The sequence below is a fragment of the Barbus barbus genome, assembly GCF_936440315.1.
Source record: "Barbus barbus genome assembly, chromosome: 45".
Taxonomy (NCBI): Eukaryota; Metazoa; Chordata; class Actinopteri; order Cypriniformes; family Cyprinidae; genus Barbus; species Barbus barbus.
The window spans coordinates 9283372-9306642 of record NC_136723.1 but is presented as its reverse complement, the minus strand read 5'-3'; the positions used below and the strand labels follow the sequence as shown (position 1 = coordinate 9306642).

Here is a 23271-nt window from a genome sequence, read left to right as displayed (position 1 = left end):
CACCATTGTGCCCTTGAGCTGGGCACTTAACCTCGGGTCTCTTTGCGAGAAGTGAGCCTGCAATTAATCCACAGAGAGTCAGTACAGACAAAAAGTATGCAATGTGGTAACAAGCTAATAAGTTTGCAGATAATGGCCAAAATCCACCAACTCAGACTGTCTGACTAACAGGTAAGACTACTACACTTTAAAACTGATTATCAGTGAGGCCAATTATATCAGAACTGACATATTCTGACAGTTTTGTGTGCAATACACGTCAGACAGCCAGCAAACCGACTGTGGTTGGACCGTGGACATGCCGTTTGAGACTGAGACTGTGCATTACATAATAGTCAGAGCATGAATCTGCACGAAAAGACATTGATCATGAACGCAAGCAGATAGTATCCTACATTATGAAAGTCTCCTTATGTTTTTGATAGCACAAGAATGCCTAATAGCCTCCAGTGCTTGACTTTTCATTACTTTGGGCTTTTGTCGATGATGGTCTTTGGAGACCCTGATACAATCAAGTCCACTTTTACTACAGAACTCTACGTAATTACCACACCATTGTCTTCAAAGGAAATCCTGATGCGCACTAATCTAAAACCGCACTGCAATCTTTTATAAAACACCTGAGAGCCCATTCGTGTTACTTTTGGAAGCCCTGGCACTTCATCAGTTCTCACGCACACACACACACATCGCAGACAGCGCTGAAAGAAAAAAGATTGTATTTGCACCTCTAAGGAAACGAGGGCACGAGCAGAGGTTTGCGCTGCCAGGCAATGACACGTTATGCTTTGTGCATGCAGTATAAGAAGATCCAGTCTTGTGAGGATACAATTACTATTCCATTTAAATTGCATTTTGGGTTTCTTTTGTTCTCGTTCTGCTTCATATTGAAATTACAGACGCCATAAAATTTGTATTAAAAGGTCACCCGAAAAGGGGTCTGCATAGTATTTCTTTTTCCTTTGTTCCAGTGCAAACCTTTAATTTTCTACAAAACAAATACATATTTGTACATTGACTAATCTCCATTTGTACATGTCTATAGAGAAAGCCCAGAGGTCACTCTATTAAACTCCAAAATGTCATTAGTGTGAGTGGCATCTAAATTAGGGACAGCCACTTCATCCTGCCCAATTTTGGCTATCATCTCAAAGAAAACATTGTTATTCAAAGACTGTTCATTGGTGATGGAGATTTTTTTGAATGACTCTCTGTAGTTGCATTGTTGCGCCAGTAGTAGTTTATGTCTTTATGAGTGCGTTTCTGACATTGAATCATTCATTTAACCAACTCATTTAAAGCGGCTGATTCATTCAGGAACAAAACAAGCAACCATGTTTGCGAGTGAGTCATTGAATCATTTATTCAGCCAATTAATTTAAAATTTGTTGAATGACACAAGTGACTATTGTTATCAGTGAGCTACTGAATCATTAATTCAACTGATTTGTTCAAAATGGCTGAATCATTCAGGAACAAATCAAGCAACTATTTATGAATGAACCAGTTCATTCAAAACCCCTAAATCATTAAGGAAGGACAAACATTGTTGTTTTGTTATCAGTGAGTTATTGAAAGATTCATTCAACTGATTTGATTCAAAAACAATGTGTTTGTGAGTGAGTCACTGAATCATTCATTCAAAATGCTGATTCATTGAAGAACAAAACACCACTACTGTGAGTTCCTTTTTTTATGGCAGTGCAAAAACAAACAAAGTAACTATCAATTAACTTATTGTTTATTGAAACGCTATATTAAAGCAATATCACAAGATCATTCTGCCTTGTTTATTCTAACAGCCCAGTGGTTGCTAGTTAGTCACCTTTTGAGCTAGCAATAGAGCTTGGTCTAAGAAAGTAGCTCCACACACAAAAAAGATATAAAAGCAATATTACAAGATATATATTATGGGTATTTTCTCTCCAATTGGAATTTGTTTTCTTTTTTATCATCATAAATATATTCCACTAAGTATTTGCCCTAAAGTTATTACATGACTTAATTTCTTCACACAACAACAGTGCATGTTAACAACAACACAACATGATCATCATCATCATGAACAACATGATAGTGACTTATGTATGTCAGCTGTAAAAAATAGATATATAATGAAAAGTACACAGGCATTTACTGCTACATGTCAAGAAATAAACACTTCAACAAACAAACAAATCCTTCTGAGAGTTCTTTTTTTGCCCACCTACAACCACTGACATTTGGACAGATGGGCCAGCGGTTAGTATTTTCCCTCTCTCTATCTTTCTTGCTGTTGCCCCTGGTCAATCAGAGATCCAGTCGGGCTTAAAGAGTGAATTAAGAGGAGGCCAAGATTCAGGTAAATCTGACAGGGTCTGGAGGATCTATGCCTGAATAACTGCACAGGCTGGCCTTGCTACTATCTGCTTTCATCAGAACTTCAGGCATGAGCTGAAGTGAATCGTTAAAATGTTCAGCGCTCAAGCTGTGGCTATGCACATCACGATTACTTAAGACAAATACAGTCTGAGGGCTATTGAAATATAGTTACACACATTTTAAAAGCTGTTATTTCCCTGATTCCCTGAAAGCATGACAATCACTTCCTGTTAAACAACTGCACATTCAACTAAAACACAATACCATTCAAAATATATGAAACATACTGTACATGCAGCTTAACCCTTGCGGTTTGCTGGAAATCCTGGTCAAAACGTATCAGCCTTTTAAAAATTGCTGGTATATCTAATTGCTGGTATGGATTCAGTCTTTTTAGAAAGACTGAATCAGAACAGATTTTGTATTTGTTTTTGAAAATCATGTTTGATTGAAAACGGCATGTTTTGTGGATAATTTTGCCTATGTTTGAGGTGAGTAAACTTCAAAATGTTCCAAAAAGAAATACAAGATATGTGCTAATTAAAAGAACAAGTTGATAAAAAAACATTAAACCCGATATTTGGTAAAAAAAAAAAAAAAAAAGCTTTTTTTTTTTGTAGGTCAGTCATTTTTGACCAGGAACACCACAAGTGTAAAATCCCATATAAATCCTATATAAAATCTCAAATAAGTACAAAAATCTATCAATGTATTTTGGGAGCCTAATGTGATAACATTAACCAGCATTTTCGGGGGAGAAAAATCCTTTCCAGGTCGAATTGACCAGAACACAACATGAGGTTTAAAGATTGCATTGTGGTTTCCAAGCCAAAATAAAAATATAATAAAATATCTATTTATATATATCTATATAGATAAAATCTATTTCTTTATTCACTCATTACCTAACCCTAAGCCAGGTGGATACATACAGTACAGAATGTCTTTTTAATATAGAGTATATATTCAAATTCTTTGAACAGTGAGAGTAATACTGCATTTCTATTTCCAAGACTCATAGGCCTATGATAAATACGGCTTCAAACAATGCCGAAACATCAAAAAAGTAGGAAAAAGGTACCCTTCACATTCATATTACCATAATCCAAGCAGGAAAAGCTTTATCATTGTGTATTACATAAAGCATGCACAGATGTAAAAAAAATTATATATATATATATATATATATATATATACACAAATAGGCAGGCCAAACTGGGGAAAGTCAGCAAAACTTTGACTACAAACTGTGACTAATAATGTAGACTATTAAATCAATACGAAAGAAGACCAATTTAAGGCTTTTTACTTTGAGGGGATTGCATCAGAAATATCAGAGAGTATTTAAGAGATAATCAAAGTGTGAATGCTTTTAATGTCCCTAAAGGCAAAGCAAGCCTTCAACAGCATAGCTATTCTCTCAGTCTGTCAATATCGGTCAATGCTGAGCTGCAGGCTTCAGTGCACATCAAAGTGCATCTGCTGTCTTAAAACATGCTTTAGGCACTTACAGTAAACTGTGCAGAGAAAGCTTCTGTGATTGTCAAATTAAAAATAAAAAACACACGCTCTCTGGCACTCCCAGGATACATTACTGAGAGTCTTTTCTAATGTAAAGTGTAATGAGACCCTCAGTGATAAAGCAATAGCAGAGTAATATAATCTATGTTGCTACATTTGCAAATCAGCATTCAATACAACCGTGTTAAAAGCTAAGTAGGAAAAATCTTGTGTTGCTCTTTGTACTTACACTAATGCTGTAAATAAATCAAACCAAGTGATCCAACACGATTATTGTGAAAATGACACCGGCGTGCTTTCGTTGCAAGTGACAAAATTGAAAATGAGTTTAGTAACCTCTGTGACTTCAGCTTCAGCTCACACATTACAAAAACATGACTGCAAAGCAACAGATTTCAGAATACCTGCTGCAACAAAATGTTCAGAATCATCTGAAAGGCGTACAGAAACTTCAAAACTGTCACAATACAATACATCATTCATAAAAGAGAATATAGGAGAAAGTCATGTTAGATGTTTGTTGTTTTAGTGAAGCAAGTTTAATCTTGCCATATCTTCTGAAAAACTGCAAAAGCATTCATATTTGACTTGCTCAGCAACAACTGAGCACGCTGAATCACAGTGACTGGACCGCCAGTTCCTGAGAGGGAGCAAAGCAAATCACAGATGATATCTGTAAGGTTGTCAGTTATATCAATCAGCAGTCACAAGCAAATCCTTATGTTACAGGAGTTGCCTACCTCCCATTCACAACAAATCAAAGGACAAAGCAAAATAATATATTAGAAAATATCCAATTATACACTCACCTAAAGGATTATTAGGAACACCTGTTCAATTTCTCATTAATGCAATTATCTAATCAACCAATCACATGGCAGTTGCTTCAATGCATTTAGGGCTGTGGTCCTGGTCAACACAATCTCCTGAACTCCAAACTGAATGTCAGAATGGGAAAGAAAGGTGATTTAAGCAATTTTGAGCGTGGCATGGTTGTTGGTGCCAGACGGGCCGGTCTGAGTATTTCACAATCTGCTCAGTTACTGGGATTTTCACGCACAGCCATTTCTAGGGTTTACAAAGAATGGTGTGAAAAGGGAAAAACATCCAGTATGCGGCAGTCCTGTGGGAGAAAATGCCTTGTTGATGCTAGAGGTCAGAGGAGAATGGGCCGACTGATTCAAGCTGATAGAAGAGCAACTTTGACTGAAATAACCACTCGTTACAACCGAGGTATGCAGCAAAGCATTTGTGAAGCCACAACACGCACCACCTTGAGGCGGATGGGCTACAACAGCAGAAGACCCCACCGGGTACCACTCATCTCCACTACAAATAGGAAAAAGAGGCTACAATTTGCACGAGCTCACCAAAATTGGATGGTTGAAGACTGGAAAAATATTGCCTGGTCTGATGAGTCTCGATTTCTGTTGAGACATTCAGATGGTAGAGTCAGAATTTGGCGTAAACAGAATGAGAACATGGATCCACCATGCCTTGTTACCACTGTGCAGGCTGGTGGTGGTGGTGTAATGGTGTGGGGGATGTTTTCTTGGCACACTTTAGGCCCCTTAGTGCCAATTGGGCATCGTTTAAATGCCACGGCCTACCTGAGCATTGTTTCTGACCATGTCCATCCCTTTATGACCACCATGTACCCATCCTCTGATGGCTACTTCCAGCAGGATAATGCACCATGTCACAAAGCTCGAATCATTTCAAATTGGTTTCTTGAACATGACAATGAGTTCACTGTACTAAAATGGCCCCCACAGTCACCAGATCTCGACCCAATAGAGCATCTTTGGGATGTGGTGGAACGGGAGCTTCGTGCCCTGGATGTGCATCCCACAATTCTCCATCAACTGCAAGATGCTATCCTATCAATATGGGCCAACATTTCTAAAGAATGCTTTCAGCACCTTGTTGAATCAATAGCAGCCACGTAGAATTAAGGCAGTTCTGAAGGCGAAAGGGGGTCAAACACAGTATTAGTATGGTGTTCCTAATAATTCTTTAGGTGAGTGTACATGATTTATACTTTTTTGTGTACTAAGTTACAGCCTTTAAGTATAATTCTAAAAATCAGGTCATGGTGCACAAGTCTTTTGCTGTAAAATCTTCACTCACTTTGATACACAGTAAACTTAATAATAACTTTTATATTGTAAGTAATATTTTGAGATGAACACTTACCAGCCTGAAGCAACTTAAGTGTACTTGTTTATCCATTAATAATTTTCTAGAAAAATCATTTTGTGAGTGTGTGTGTGTCAAATGTGAGAATTAAATATAATACATTAGGCTTGTGAGGATCTCTCATTCATCATTCTATTGTACTGTTTTATGGATTTGATCATAAAACTAAGCATTTATATATCATCTTACTAAGACATATTATTGAACAATAGAGTGACAACTGATATTTATATGTATTTTATGTACTGTAAGCTGTCTGCTTAATAAGCTATTAGAATTTTATTTCGGCCATATAAATATCAGCAACTGCATAAAATTATATATTACTCATTTTTCTCTGAATAAATGTGCTGTTTTTTTTCTTCATCGAGTGTAAGCTCCATATTCTCGCTATATCACATAAGAGCCATAAAAGCCTGATGTAGGAAATATGAATTATTTTTTTTTTCATTTAAGATTTTGTCAATGAGCTGTGTGGTGGGAGAAAGACCGATATCAATACAGAACTTCACTGTCCCTGAAACCCTAGAGAATGAACCTTCTATAGTATAAAACATTTATGTCTGAATAGGAAAGATCCTCATGTCCATACCAAACCTTTGGAAAATGCAGAATTCCTATTAAGACTTCACAATATGTATAACTGTATGACCATTATACTGTGGTATCATTATTTGTGCATTCATGAATTCATGAAAAAAAAAATATATATATATATATATATATATTTTTTTTTAATTTAATCTTCAAATTAAAATTTACCCAGAAAACAAATGTCTTTTGGTAAAACTGCTTATTGGTCCTGTTAAGTAATAGCCACGAGAAGAGTTCAGATAATTAGTGTGCAAATCATTAGAAGCATCACATTAAACTTGAACCCATGAAACAGTGACCGGTGGAGCATTACAAAGAGAGTATGGCCTGCCCTTGCTCCTGTGCTAATTTTATAAGATGAGCACCCTAAGGCAGACAAATGAGAGTTGTGCACTCCACGAAGAATAACATCAATGACCGCACACATCTCATGACTATAGTCTCTTTCGGAGTGCTCCCTAAAATACATAATTTAACAGCAGAGTGCATCATCACATCACTTATTGATTATCTCTATATTATCTCTATATGCTGTATGAATACATTTATAAATGAATATGATTGCTACCCCAAGATTGTTGGTTTATCCCATTTGATATAGCATTAAAATATATTACAGTAAAATCTATACATTTTACATGGGGAATGAAAACTGTGCAGTATGTGTGACATGTAGCCTGATATTTGTGTAGATCTAATTATCTAATTAGCAAGAAATCATTTAAATGTGCTTTTAAGACAAGAATATCCATGCAAGTTTTACTGCTTATGGTTGCGACTCAGGTACGGTTTTGATAAAAGCATTCTTTTTATTGCATATCTGCCTCATTCAAAGATTCATGCCTGTAAAAATATGAATACATATCATGCCTCAAATCTCCAAGTGGGTGGACTTGGAATAGAATAGGGTGGAATATAAGCAATACTTGCTTATTTCACACCACCTAATGCAATTGCATGATTCAACTGTGTCTGTAGGGCTGAAGGCAGAACTATGGTTCCCAGAATGCAATGCAGCAGGAATAAATCATGCAAAAATGTTGCTTTAGTGTTCTTTTTTTTACCGTTTACTGCAATATTTACACTGTTAAGTCATGTGTAATGTTGTATTCACTGAATCTATGTCCTTAAATATGTAATTGTTGAGTCTCACAGCCAGTGATTTGTGCATTCGATGTACAAAAGTGTAAGTTCACCTAAAATAGTTCACTCAAAGCTTACCCACTCGCCATGTCAAAACTTTCTGACTTACTTTGTTCTGCAGAAAACTAAAGAAGACATTCTGAAGAACGCCTCAGGATTTTTTCACCCATACAAATAAATCAATGTTGCTTTAGACTTCACATTAATTTTTTTGGACAAAAACTAAGTCATGCAGGTTGAGTAAAAGCTGACAGAATTTTTATTCTAGGGTGAACTAGTCTTTGAAATACCCTACAAACTGAATTCATGTGCCATTATGAAGAGTATTTGTCCACAAAATTACTAACCCAGGCAAATATTACCTGAAAGTACAAACAAAAAAAAAACACCATAAACGAACCAACAACCTTCCAACTGTAATATTAATTTCTTGCACAATATAATTTACCACAACCATATCCAAGTTTTCCTGTTTGCAATAATATAATTTGAAAGCATATATATAATGTACAGAAACTATTCTATACTATATACATAAATATCTATATGTGCCTCTTATGCAACCTCCTCCCTAGTTCATTCGTTAAGCCGACTTGCAGTGATTTGTTGAGTTATATAAGACCGAAGCCATACCACAATACGAAGAGACAGCCAAAATACAGTTTGAGATAATACAAGCTAACTGCGTGAAAAGAGTGTCATGTTTCTGCTAGAAACACTATGCTGAAATCCCCAGTGCTGTAATGTTGATAAGGGAGATCACCATTGTGAGAAGCTTTCAACCATCTGTCACTCTGACAGTCAGGTCAGGGGGCGTCCACTTAAGACTTCATCATCCTGCCTGCTTCAGAGAAGGACCCTCAGTTCAATTAATAACATGTTGTACTGCTTTGTTTTCTGCTTTTTGATTTCCATCTGTGGTGCTGGTACTTGTTCAAGGCCTGAAGAGATCTGCATTCAGTATTTTACAGCAGTTAGGAACATAAAAATGGTAATAAATAGACTATTTTCTTTAATTCGTTAAGTATTTTTGGTTCTACTGGCAACATTCCTTGCAAGTGCTGGGTGCTTGTAACTCTAATTTTTATCAAACCAGCAGTTTAATAAACTGAATAAGAAAGGACAAACAATTAAGTTTCTGTGTTAGCCTAACACCTCAGGTTATGATCAATGCGTTATGATCAATGTGAGTTAGGACGCTCTGACTGACAGCTCTTTTTCTGCTCTTTTAATAAAGTACAAACAAAACACTGGCATTAACATTATTTTTGCGGCCATAAAAGTGTTTCCTGAGGGATGAACATAATTGGTTGTTTATAAATAAAAGCTAGAAATACCATAAAATGTGTCACTGGAGAGATCGGAGTAAACAACCTGTTTTTATTGCACATATTCCTCTTTGTGACAACACATGGATATTGGAAACCACATGAAATTAGCTGATAGAGTTGACTATCCATCTTTGTACTTAAATTAACCTACAATTACTTTGTGGCTGTAATGGCTACCTTAACATTCACTAGAGAAGGTTTGCTTTCAGCTTCCACAAATGGGCTCAAACCCTTTCTTATTGTGGAGAAAGGAAATATATATAAATAGTATAGATTTATTTGATCAAAAATACAGCAAAAATATTACCGACAGACAGACAGACAGACAGACAGATAGATAGATAGATAGATAGATAGATAGATAGATAGATAGATAGATAGATAGATAGATAGATAGATAGATAGATAGATAGATCTATCAGTTTTCTAGCGTCTAGTGACACTACATTAATGTTGGCACTTTTCACTTCTTCTTAGTTTTTGTTCCGTGTCTTTTGCCACCAGATGATGAATAATCTCATTACTTCTATTAATTACTCACTTAATATTCATCACTTACATTAAGCCAAAAACAACAACACAAAACTGAAGTGTTCCTGGCAAATTATGCACTGAAACCTCAGTCTGTATTCCAAAAATATGTAGACATCAAGATGTTGTCAATCAACCTACCGAGGCTTATGTATTTTTAAAACACTATCAAAACGCAACAGCTTACAGCTTCACACTACACCGATAAGTCAGACATTTCTTTTTTTAGTGGTTTAAGGTCCAAATAAAAAAATTGACAACCTTTCACATGCAGTTAGAGTGAATGGGCTCTGCCACGATGTTGTGCATTTTTTCCTCAAAAACACGAGAAGAAAAATGCTGCCTTAGAAATGTCTTCTTTTTTTTTTTCAGGTAGAAACCATGGCTTCTGGCTAGGCTAAAGTCTGCCACCCTTCATTTGCTTGGGCTGAGCAGAAATGTTTTTTTCTTTGGGGGATAGATAAATCACCACACATCTCCAGGTGTGCACAGGCACACAGCAGCAGTCGCCATGTGGATCTGCGCTATAGAGAAGTTGGGGCACGCAGAGTGCTCTGCCATCAGTGTAACAGTGTTTGTGACAGCTTGTCTCAACAGTTCTCCATTATGCAGAAGCTGCGCTCGTGATCAAAAGTAAAATACATGACATGACTGACGGCATTCAATACAAAAAAGACTCCAGATGTCCTTAAATGTTCTTTTCCACCTGATTTCACCTTTTTGCTGACTTCTGAATTGTGGCACCAATACAACCATGAACTTACAAGATGTAACGTTGCTATGGAAATGTATTCATTTCCATTTGCTTTATGTTCTCACTGTCAAGGTGATGGGTTGCTTTGAGATAAATGCATGTGAGTCAAGCTAATTTAACTGATATCTGCAGGAGTCTCTAGAATCAAGAGTGGATGAGCCAAAACTAACTGTGCCACATAACCGAGAAAATCAAAGTTTATTTGAATGGCTAAATTAAGAGAGAGGGAGGGGGAAAGCAGCACTCTGGGCTGGCAGATGGTATGACACATTTAATTCTCAAGTGGTAGGACTTCAAGTGGAAAAAAGGACTAAGAAATGAGGTCCAGAGTAGAGGTCAACCGATTGATCGGCCGATGCCGATTAATAAAAAAATATTTTTATTAAAATAAAAAAAATCGGGCAATCAATCAGCCGGCCGATCAATCGGGCGACCTCTACTATTGTGCTGCAAATTAGGCCAATTAATATACAGGCGCCTCTACAAGCAACACCTGATGCTGCCTCGTGCGGCAAGTAGATTGCCATTCCACTGGCAGAACGGATATCCCTGTGATGTCCCCCTCTGCCTGCTAACTTTTTGAAGAGAGAACTACCTGGTAGAGCTGTGCGATTAATCGAAATCTAATCACAATCACGATTTGAGACGTTGCGATTTGCTAATCGCAAAGCCTGCGATGTGGACGCGATATTACTCTGATCCAGAGCATATGCACGACTGCCAGCCTTGAGTGACAGTCTTACTAACCAATAGGGTGAGCAGGACCAACACAGAGGGAACGCGCATTAAACGCTTTTCATTCTAGACGCCCAGAATTTAGATGTAATGACATTTTTCATTATTTTTTCTTTTTGTTTTATGTGCATACGCTTAATATTTGTATTATTTATTGCTGTCTTTGTATCTGTATTAGGCCTACTATATTCTTCTACCTGCATTTCATTGCAAGATTCGTAGAAAAGGAGATATGGGACATTAATCGATTTAGAAGGGTATTACAACCCCGTTTCTAATAAGTACAAGAAATGAATGGTCAGTTCTTAAACAGGACGTCCCACACTATATGCACGCCTCATATGAAACCATTTTACTGCAGAATCTTTGAGAAATGGGACATTAATACACTTTAGAGAGCTATAAAGACCTCATGTCTAATAAGTACAAGAAATGAATGGTCAGTTCTTATAGAGGACATCCCATACTATATGCACACCTCATATGAAACCATTTTACTGCAGCGTTTTCGAGATATGGGACATTATTCGATTTAGAGGGGTACAAAGACACCATGTCTAATAAGTACAAGAAATGAATGGTCAGTTCTTATAGAGGACATCCCATGTACACCTCATATGAAACAATTTTACTGCAGCGTTTTCGAGATATGGGACATTACTACATTTAGAGGGGTATAAAGACACTATTTATAATAAGTACAAGAAATGATTGGTCAGTTCTTATATGGGACGTCCCATACTATATGCACACCTCACATGAAACCAATTTACTGCAGCGTCTTCAAGATATGGGACATTATTCGATTTAGAGGGGTACAAAGACACCATTTCTAATTAGTACAAGAAATGAATGGTCAGTTCTTATAGAGGACATCCCATACGCACACCTGGGGGAAGTCGTGGCCTAATGGTTAGAGAGTCGGACTCGTAATCGAAAGGTTGCGAGTTCGAGCCCCCGGCCGGCAGGGATTGTAGGTGGGGGGAGGGAACGTCCAGCGCTCTCTCCACCCTCAATACCACGACTGAGGTGCCCTTGAGCAAGGCACCGAACCCCCAATTGCTCCCCGGGCATGGCTGCCCACTGCTCCGGGTGTGTGTTCACGGTGTGTGTGTGTGTGTGTGTGTGGATTTGTTCACTACTCACTGCTGTGTGTGTGCACTTGGATGGGTTAAAGGCAGAGCACCAATTTCGAGTATGGGTCACCATACTTGACAATACGTCACGACTTTACGACGACGACTATATGAAACCATTTTACTGCAGCGTTTTCGAGATATGGGACATTACTACATTTTGAGGGCTATAAAGACACTATTTATAATAAGTACAAGAAATTAATGGTCAGTTCTTATATGGGGCGTCCCATACTATATGCACACCACATATGAAACATATGTAGTAATGTACCATATCTCGAAAACGCTGCAGTAAAATGGTTTCATATGAGGTGTGCGTATGGGATGTCCTCTATAAGAACTGACCATTCATTTCTTGTACTTATTAGAAATGGTGTCTTTGTACCCCTCTAAATCGAATAATGTCCCATTTCTCAAAGATTCTGCAGTAAAATGGTGTCATATGAGGTGTGCATATAGGGGGAAGTCCTGTTTAAGAACTGACCATTCATTTCATCTACTTATTAGAAACGGGGTCGTAATACCCTTCTAAATCGATTAATGTCCCTTATCTCCTTTTCTACGAATCTTGCAATGAAATGCAGGTAGAAAAATATAGTAGGCCTAATACAGATACAAAGACAGCAATAAATAACACGAATATTAAGCGTATATACATAAAACAAACAGAAAAAATAATGAAAAATGTCATTAGATCTCAATTCTGGGCGTCTAGAATGAAAAGCGTTGCTGAGTGGATTTGATGTAATAATATACTTCGGTGATCATGGATTTGATAAAGATAAAGCATACTTCATACAATTGTTAATTTTAATGGGGAAGTTTCATATTCATAAAATGAAGTGGTCAGGCTCCAGACCAAACTTTTCTCATTTTATAAACGATTTCAAGCTGTATTGTAAAGTCCTGTGTAATTGCACAAACAAAAAGGCTATTAGAACGCATAATATTGTAAGCAGGTATGCTATTGTATAAAGTGAGGCCCCCCCAAGAAAAAAAAAAAGGTTTTGTAATTTTATTTATTTATTTTTCTATTATATTTTGTTCTGTCCTCTGGCACTGTTTCATTATATTAATGTTGTTCATCTTTTTCTATGTTTCTTTTACACTTGAATGTTTCTCGTTGTATTGTTCTGATGTAAGGCATAATAAAAAATAAAAAAATAAAAATTACCGTAAGCATCCTGCAATTACCGTAAGCATAGTAATACGCGCGCACAATTTCAATCGCGGCTGGCTTGACCGTGTTTTTCTGAACTGCGGCTGGCTTGACCGCGGTGTAAACACCCAAAATTGAAAATAGGCAAATTAAAACTAAAAAAAACATATATATACATACATATATATATATATATATATATATATATATATATACTGCATGTTCGCTAATTCAGAAGACCGCACACACAGCCCGTGTCTCTGAATGCTTCTCATACTTGCTCCCCTCTGCCCCACGCTGCGCGTCTCCCGCGTCTCAGGACGAGCCGCACACACTTTTATACTCACGGTCTCGCGTCCGGTTCTTCTCCGCAAGTCTCTCACGAGCGCATCTGGCAATATGGACGAGGCCTGGCGCACGCGCACAACCTGTGTCCAATCGCGCCTGGCTCCGCGTTTAAAACGAATGTAAATTAATTAAGTCTAACTGCTTGTTAATTTCACTTGGATGAAATGAAACATTCAGCACATTTTCCACTTGTTCTTAAAATCCCCAAAATACTTAAAAATTAATAAACCAGCCCGTGTAACATGTAATACTTTAATAATTGACTAAAGAAATACAGTTCTTTATTTATAAAAAATAAAAAATATTTTCTGTGAAATTCAGTAATTCTGTGAAGTACAGGTGTATCTCAATAAATTATAATGTTGTGGAAAAGTTCATTTATTTCAGTAATTCAACTCAAATTGTGAAACTCGTAAATTAAATAAATTCAATGCACACAGACTGAAGTAGTTTAAGTGTTTGGTTCTTTTAATTGTGATGATTTAGGCTCACATTTAACAAAAACCCACCAATTCACCATCTCAACAAATTAGAATACTTCATAAGACTAATAAAAAAATAATTTTTAGTGAATTGTTAGCCTTCTCGAAAGTATATGTTCATTTACTGTATATGTACTCAATACTTGGTAGGGGCTACTTTTGCTTTAATTACTGCCTCAATTCGGCGTGGCATGATCAGTTTGTGGCACTGCTGAGGTGGTATGGAAGCCCAGGTTGCTTTGATAGGTCTGGTGTCTCTCATGAAAAATTAACTTTTTCACCACTTTCTAATTTACTGAGATGCACCTGTACATAATAAATAATATTTTGGCATTCAAATACATCGCGAATACGGAAACATTTGATCTTGTGTCGAATGAGAGACCCAACGTTGGTTTCAGTTTCGTTTTAGCCTAAATTAATTCGTTTTGGCTTGTCGTTTATATAGCTATAGCTTCTTATATTTTTAATTCTTGTTCTTTTCTAAATACTGTTAATTGAAAGCATTTGTTGTGGAGTGAGGGAACTAAAATAGCCTAGCTATGTTTACAGTGTTTATTATAATGTTTGTAAACATTTCACATTAGGCCTATTTCTGAATGAAATAATAAAATGGACTTATATGTGACTTTTCTCTCTCTCTCTCTCTCTCTCTCTCTCTCTAAAAAACAACATTTTTTATACGCACAGGATATTTTAACCTTGCAGCAAACCTTTTTAAATATTAATAAATATTTATAATAAATTACTGAAAACAATTTTACATCCCTGAGATGAAGGGGGAAAAGAAAGAAAGAAAGAAAATAGGCCAAACATATCGGCCAAAAATCGCCATCATATATCGGCCATCGGCTGCCCTGATTTCTAAATATCGGCATCGGCCAGAGAAAAACCCATATCGGTCGACCTCTAGTCCAGAGATTCTCTGGTGTCTGCGAAACATTAGTGTGACACAGTTCACTGATCAGAAAGTCAAAAGTCAACACTTGCAGCATCTATTTCATTCTTTCCGTTAATGCTGATTTGTTTGATTTGTGCATTTTGGATCCTTAGTGGATTCACTGTGGTAAGAATATAATCAGTAACACATTATTGTAACTTCTGACAAATATTTGGCTTGTTAATTATGAACAATTGTTGACAGTGATTCAGATGTTGATGTCAGTAGGAGTTACAATATCCTATTAACTATTATCCACTAGCAATTGTTCAGTTTCAGTTTTTGTTTCCTCAGGAACATGAGGGGGTTTTTTTTCATTATCAACGGATATGTTATTTAGAGAAACAACAAGTGTTTTTACAGTTCAGCCCAAAGCCAAACATTTCAGCCATCAAGACTAAACGAATGATTGAACAAATGCTTAGTAATTAGATATATGCACATACAGACCAGAAATTATGTACATGTAAAAGAGTTGTAATGATTTACTAAATATGATCTCTCATTAAAAATAATTAATCTATACATTTTCACATTGTTTTCTTTCTCCCATGTTATTTCATTAATGTAATATATATATATATATATATATATATATATATATATATATATATATATATTAGGGGTGTAATGGTTCACAGAATTCACGGTTCGATACGACACAGCTGTGTCACGGTTCGGTACGTTTTCGATATGGGGGGCGGGGCAATGGGTTACTTCGCAATGTTGGAAATATTTCTTTTATAAACCATGAAGGCGAGCCAATGGATATCACATAAGCACGCGTTTGCACCAGGGTTTGCACACGTGCAAACTTTGCGCAAGATTTATGCTGGTGAATGTCTTAATCTCAATTCACTATAAGAAGAAAGTGAAAGTAAAAACGGAATGATGGAGTTATTTTAACGAGACGTGAGACGTGCGGATCCATGTGCAAGCTTTTATTAATAAACAGTCAAAAAACAGGCAGGGTCAAACAACGGCAAACAGGTATGGTAAGGGCAAGACACAGAGCAATCCTAGGGCTAGTGAGAGTCGACGATCTGCGAACAATATCCAACAGGGCAAGGCAGAGAGATAATCCAGGTATATGAGCAGTAGTCCAAGAGAGGTCAAACGGCAAGGCAAAGGGTAAATCCACGATACAAGGACGGGAAACAGGAAACGAGACTATAAACAAAACAAACTAAACTTAGACTTAGAAAACACAGAATGGCTCGGTAAGGCAGCCAACACTAGGAGAGTGTTACACACAGAACCAGACTCAGAGCTAAACATGAACACAGAAGGCTCGGTAAGGCAGCTAACACTAGGGGAGTGATAAACGCAATACAATACTCGGCAGAGAGGAAGAGGAAGTCCATGGTTTATGTAGGGTGTGTGATCAGTGCAATCAGCTGTGTGATCTGTGCAATCAGCTGTGTGTCGTTAGTGCAATGGAAGATGGGAATTGTAGTCTGAGGTGGCGTGCAACAGTTAGTGTTGTGCAAGAGTCCATGTGGTGAGCGAGTGACCTCTGGTGGTGAGTGAATGGAAGTTCATAGACCAGATTCATGACATAGCCCCCCCCCAAGGAGCAGCTTCCAGACGCTCCTATACAATCCAGGAGGGCAGTGGAGCGGACACGGAACAGGGGGAGGGACGGAGGGCCAGGTCCACGTGGAACTGGAGTAGCCGGGGACCGAGGTAGAGTCGGTACAGTAGGACGCGAGGGCGGAGTTGACGGAACTGGAGCCCACCAGGACGGAGCAGAATATCTCCATGGCAGAGCAGACGAAGCAGAAGACCACCACGGCGGAGCAGAGACCCCTGGCAGAGACTGGGACCTAGGGGAAACTGAGACACAAGAGACAAGCAGAGCATATGTGGCCTCAAGGACCGAGGCAGGGAAAGTTCATTTAAGGATTCCATGGCAGTGATAAGGTTAACGGGACAGATATGGGGTGCATTTATAGTTTCTGAGTTCATGACAGGCAGGGTTAAGAGTTTACAAATGGCCCCTAGAAGTGCAACGCAACAGTCAGGAAGTTCACCCATAACCCCCTCAGTTGTGACTGATGGGACTGGTAATTCACAACCAGCCTCCTCGGCTAACTCAGGGCAGGACAACAGTTTATAGGCTGTGACATGGGCAAAAGAAGGTTCATTAATGGCCTCCGTGGCCAGTTCAAAGGAAGGCAAGAGTTCACAGATGGTCTCTATAGCCGCTACAGGGCAGGATAAGGATTCACAGACGGCCTCCATAGCCGTGACAGGACATGACGAGGGTTCATAAATGGCCTCCATAGCCGTGACAGGGCAGGACGAGGGTTCATATGAGGGTACCACTGACACCTCTGGAGGTTCTGCAGCAGACGCCGCCACCTCTGGAGGTTCTGCAGTGGTAACATCAGGAAACAGGTAGAGTTCAGTAACCGGACAGGTACAGTGCTCATCAACGGCTCCTTTGACCGTGACATGACAGGCTGAGAGTACATTGCTGGGCTCCACCACCATACAATGAGCTGAAGCAAGCACCGCCACTTCGGGAGGTTCTGCAGCATGTGCCGCCACCTCTGGAGAAGCTGCAGCGGGTGCCATCGCCTCGGGCAGTTCCAAGGTGGTGTACGCAGCCCAAACGCAACATAAAACGATCCCAATCATGGGAAGCGCTTCGGACAGGGAAATTAGTGCGGGAACAGGAGGGTTAAAGTGAGCTGGTTTGGGGATACCAGCTACATGTGCAGACACCAGTGGTGCATCCCTCAAACTGCATACCAGATTAGGAGACTGAAGGACTGACCTTGAATATCTGGGTGTGACAGACAGGACGTGACGTGACGTGGTTCTGGATGGTTAGCAGTGATGTGATGTGGTGAGACTCTGGCAGATCAGCGGAGATGTGGTGAGACTCTGGCAGATCAGCGGAGACGTGGTGAGACTCTGGATGGTCAGCGGAGACGTGGTGAGACTCTGGATGGTCAGTGGAGATGTGAAGAGACTCGTGACGTCACTAGACTCACGACGATCAATGGTGACTTGACTTGGCTCATGACTGGCAGCAATGGCATGACGGGGTGTTGTTGTGTCTGCCATTTTACGATCGGGATCCGCTGTCACAGCCATTTTGTGAGCATGCTCTAACGCAGCTGCTATCTCAGTCATAAATGCAGAGTTGCATTCTTCCTCTGCAATACCCACAGTAAACAGAGAGCCAACAGTCAATAAAGCATAATCCATAAACTGAGCAAGTGATGAACGCAGACCCTCACGTCTAAGCTCAGATTGCAGTGGTTTATTAATGCCATCACAAAAAAACTCTATTAACAAACAGTCCGGTAAATCAGAGTAGTTTGCAATGGCTAAAAATTTGCGGATATAGTTCTCCAGCGGCCGCGAGCCTTGTTTAAGGGCTAGCAAAATTCTTGCTGTGTCCATACCTGACCAATGTTCCTCGGAAAAGCCGCTGGATCCTTGTGTGGCCAAGTATTCTGTAACGGAGCGAACGAGACGTGAGACGTGTGGATCCATGTGCAAGCTTTTATTAATAAACATAGTCAAAAAACAGGCAGGGTCAAACAACAGCAAACAGGTATGGTACAGGCAAGACACAGAGCAATCCTAGGGCTAGTGAGAGTCGACGATCGGCGAACAATATCCAACAGGGCAAGGCAGAGAGATAATCCAGGTATACGAGCAGTAGTCCAAGAGAGGTGCAAACAGAGTCCAAACGGCAAGGCAAAGGGTAAATCCACGATACAAGGACAGGAAACAGGAAACGAGACTATAAACAAAACAAACTAAACATAGACTTAGAAAACACAGAATGGCTCGGTAAGGCAGCTAACACTAGGAGAGTGTTACACGCAGAACCAGACTCAGAGCTAAACATGAACACAGAAGGCTCGGTAAGGCATCTAACACTAGGAGAGTATTATACGCAGAACCAGACTCAGAGCTAGACATACACACAGAAGGCTTGGTAAGGCAGCTAACACTAGGGGAGTGATAAACACAATACAATACTCGGCAGAGAGGAAGAGGAAGTCCGTGGTTTATGTAGGGTGTGTGATCAGTGCAATCAGCTGTGTGTCGTCAGTGCAATGGATGATGGGAATTGTAGTCTGAGGTGGCGTGCAACAGTTAGTGTGGTGCAAGAGTCCATGTGGTGAGCGAGTGACCTCTGGTGGTGAGTGAATGGAAGTTCATAGACCAGATTCATGACAGTTATGATGGAGCTTTCAGCATCTGATGCCGCATATTCTCTCAGAGACAAAGAGAGCCGAATCTACTTCAACATGCTGATAACAGTATAGCCTATAGCTGTTTTCATTTATTTCCTTTATATTTCTCTTGTGGCCCATACATACTGAAAATGAGAAGAAACGTACTTCATATTAAACAGGTTGTTTTTGAAAGTCGGTGCTTGAAATAAAAGCTTTTTATTTCATTGATTTTTATTGATGACTGCAGTGTTAATATTTTAATTATAGGACTATAATTCATTGTAGGTAGCCGTAGCCTAATAGTCCTGTTTTAAAAGACCTTTTTTAAAACATTTTAATAAAGGAGTAAATAGCCTAATCTTATCTTCGCAGCGCGTCAGTTGTGTGGTAATTATTGCGGGGCAAATTAATTGTACTTTTAATTTAATAATAAAAGTAGCTTCATAATAATAATAGGCCTAATAAAAATAAGAAAGTAACAGGCCTTCCCATTAATTGGAAATGCCAAATCCTCTTAATATTGCCAATAATTGATGTTTTTGACAATATCTCTGGCTATAGTTGATACATGATCATCGCGGGGCAGATATTGACTGTTATGTTGTTTGGGCTGTGTTGTTGAGCGCAGTGGTGCTGTTATTTCACACACTTTAAGCTCTTATATATATATACAGTATATATATATATATATATATATATATATATATATATATATATATATATATATATATATATATATATAAGAGCTTAAAGTGTGTGAAATAACAGTGCCACTGTGCTGTTATATTATATATATATATATATATAATATAATACTATATAATAATATAATAACTAAATGTTCATTGCTTTAGTCATTAAAATCATTGCTAATTTTAAAAACGATTTGAAGAATCAATGTCGCATTCATAAGGATGGATGAATCAGTCCTTGTAGATGAATCAGTGTTTGTGAATGAAACTATAGTTTATAACTATATAGTTGAAACTATAGTCACTATATAACTGTACACAATATAACAGTCTAGAGGGCCTTATTTGCCACACACACACACAGACACGGGTCCTGGTAAACCCTATACGTGTGTGTGTGTGTGTACCTACCATATTTTGAGGACAAATTTGTACCCAAAAGTGAGGTAAACCTAACAAAATATAAAAAAACCTCCCTTTGGAGATGTCCTCATTTGTAAAACGAGTTTAAAAATAATCTAAACAAAGTTTTTTTGAAATTGTAAAAATTAGCAAAGTTTCCTGTAAGGGGTAGGTTTAGGTGTAGGGTTGGGGTAGGGCGAAAAAAAAAAAAAGGTTTGTACAGTATAAAAACCATTACTTTAATAGAATGAAGTTCTCCACTGTATTTACTATTTCTATCTGTCTGTCTATCTCTCGATCTATCTATCTCTCGATCTATCTATCTATCTATCTATCTATCTATCTATCTATCTATCTATCTATCTATCTGTCTGTCTGTCTGTCTATTCATCCATCCATGCATCCACACATGGATGTATGCACATTTTGTTAGTAACACACACACACACACACACGTGCACACACACACGCACACACACACACACACACACAAAATAAGCATTCTGCACATGAATGTCTCTTTATTCAAAAGAGGGGTTTTTCATGCATCAAACTCCGCTATAAGGGTCTATACAGATCGACGGACTGTTTCCGTCCTCAGTAGTTTTGTTGTGCAGCTTTTTCCAGACAAAAATTACATTATTTTAGACGGAGGTTCTGGAGACGAGCGTCAAAGGACACAAGCACAGGCCACAGTCTCATGCTACACAAAACGTCCCCCGCTGCGTCTGGTACCACAAGCAGGGCAAAAGCGAAACGAAAGAGGCATACTATAGCCTACTTTACTCTCAGTCCCCCTACAGTAAAAACGACTGCCTTGTTATCCACCTTTATATAACTTCACGGAATAACCATTAGAGGAAAAGTAAGAAAACAATTATGCTACTGTAAGTGCATGTGGGCGTCCACAAACGAGAGTGTGTTTGTGTGTGACTGAGAGAAAGAGGGAATGAGAAATCAGGCATGAGAGAGATGGGAGAGGGGGAATGACTGAACGAGAGGGAATAGAGAATCGAGTCGAACTTAAATTTGATTTGTTGATGAACTTCTTATCTAAATAGGCCACCAAAACTGATTACATAGACCAGACTGCATGCTAATCGCATTACCAGACGATTGCATCTCACCACGGATTCCCAAAACTCCAGCAGAAAAATGAGACGTGCAAACAGCAGTCAGATTAGGCTAATAATAATATTTATAGTTCAATAAAAATGAAAACACTTAAAACTAGTTTATTACTAACTAAAATTATTAAATATGAAATTATTGATTAGCTATTAAACCTATTGATTAGCTACATAAATAAACATTTTAATGTTTAAAACGGTCCAAAAAGCATTTAAAATGAAAAAGTACATAGCATAAAACGTACACACACACACTTATCATAATGTAAATAATATACTCATTGACTTACTTCAACACAGCACTGTCTCCTTGTCTGACAGTGATGTTGTCCTTTAAATAAGATTCTCCGCTTCTCGCTGGCACTCCTGCGGGCACAAGGAACAGCAGTCTTAGAGCCACAACAACCAGGCATTTCCACTGCAGCTCAAAATAGCCAATTATGCCCATTTTTCCGTCAGAAAACTCAGAAACTTCCGTCCGCAAAGAAGAAGCGTATAACTGAGGGCGCGTAAATGTGATTCCCCTCGGAACGCAGCGTTCACTTCGTATTCCGTCCTCTAAATATCCCCAAAAGTATTAGTTTTACTCAGTGTTACTGACAGGAAATCCTTCAAAACGCTAGCAAATATTCCTTGAAAGTTTTCAGCAGTCGGGTGAAACGCTTTTTCACGCGTTTTCAGACACACTGAGGTGCTGTGCCGAGTCTTCAGAGGCAGCACATATGTTGCTCGCGCTCTCCGAGAGATGCGCGCGCTCTTAAAGATGCTTCAGCCTCGTTCTGAGCCTCGTCGTTTTCAAATTCACTTTAATTGGACCCGTATAAACTGAACGCGACGGCGAGATGATGTTCATGCGTGAACACCTCCGGGGGTGCTGAAACGGGTTGGCTGTGTGTGGACAGAAGCAGAAATACTCCTGGAGACAGAGAGAACGCGCTCGGTGGTGCTCTTGTGCACGGATAGGTGAGGAAACTGACTAGCCGTCAGTTCCTGTGTCTAACTAGAGCTGAACTCTGGGTGAACGCATGCGGAGAAGACACTGCACGCGCTGAGGTCAACAAAGAGAATGGGGGAAATATTTACACATTCAAATATCTATCTATCTATCTATCTATCTATCTATCTATCTATCTATCTATCTATCTATCTATCTATCTATCTATCTATCTATCTATCTATCTATCTATCCCCTTCAAAACCAGCAAAGGCTAGTTTTGTAGACCATCTTAGACCATCTTTAGATGTTGTTGTTCTTTTCGACCGATTAGTAGGTACTGCATACTAAACCTAAACAATATGCGATTATGAAATTAGACTTGTGGAAAACACCATTTTCAGCCGTTTTTAGCCTTGCATGAAATGTAATCCATGATTAGGATATTTCAGTGAGCAGAATACAAACATTTTATGGTGAGGAATGTATACCAGATTATCATTCTCATATCCATTCTTCAGATAATCCTTAACTAAACACTGCACTTAAACTAGTTTATGTTTACATTGATTGTAGATTCACTTCAGTAAAAGAAATGCAGAAGATAAAGGTTTAAATGGGGTTTATTGATTGAGTTACTTGACCATTTTACCAGATATTGTTACATTAAA

The 23271-nt window shown here is 38.6% G+C and overlaps 1 protein-coding gene across 1 annotated transcript in view; it reads right to left on the bottom strand.

The window, feature by feature from the left end:
• LOC306864222 (opioid-binding protein/cell adhesion molecule-like) overlaps positions 1-22680 on the bottom strand; it is an 83672-nt gene extending 60992 nt beyond the window's left edge. The window contains exon 1 of the mRNA XM_079408061.1: positions 21957-22680. Within this exon, the coding sequence (XP_079264187.1) occupies positions 21957-22114 (158 nt within the window). The 5' untranslated portion in view covers positions 22115-22680. The remainder of the gene's footprint in view (positions 1-21956) is intronic.
• Between the last annotated feature and the right edge of the window lie 591 nt (positions 22681-23271).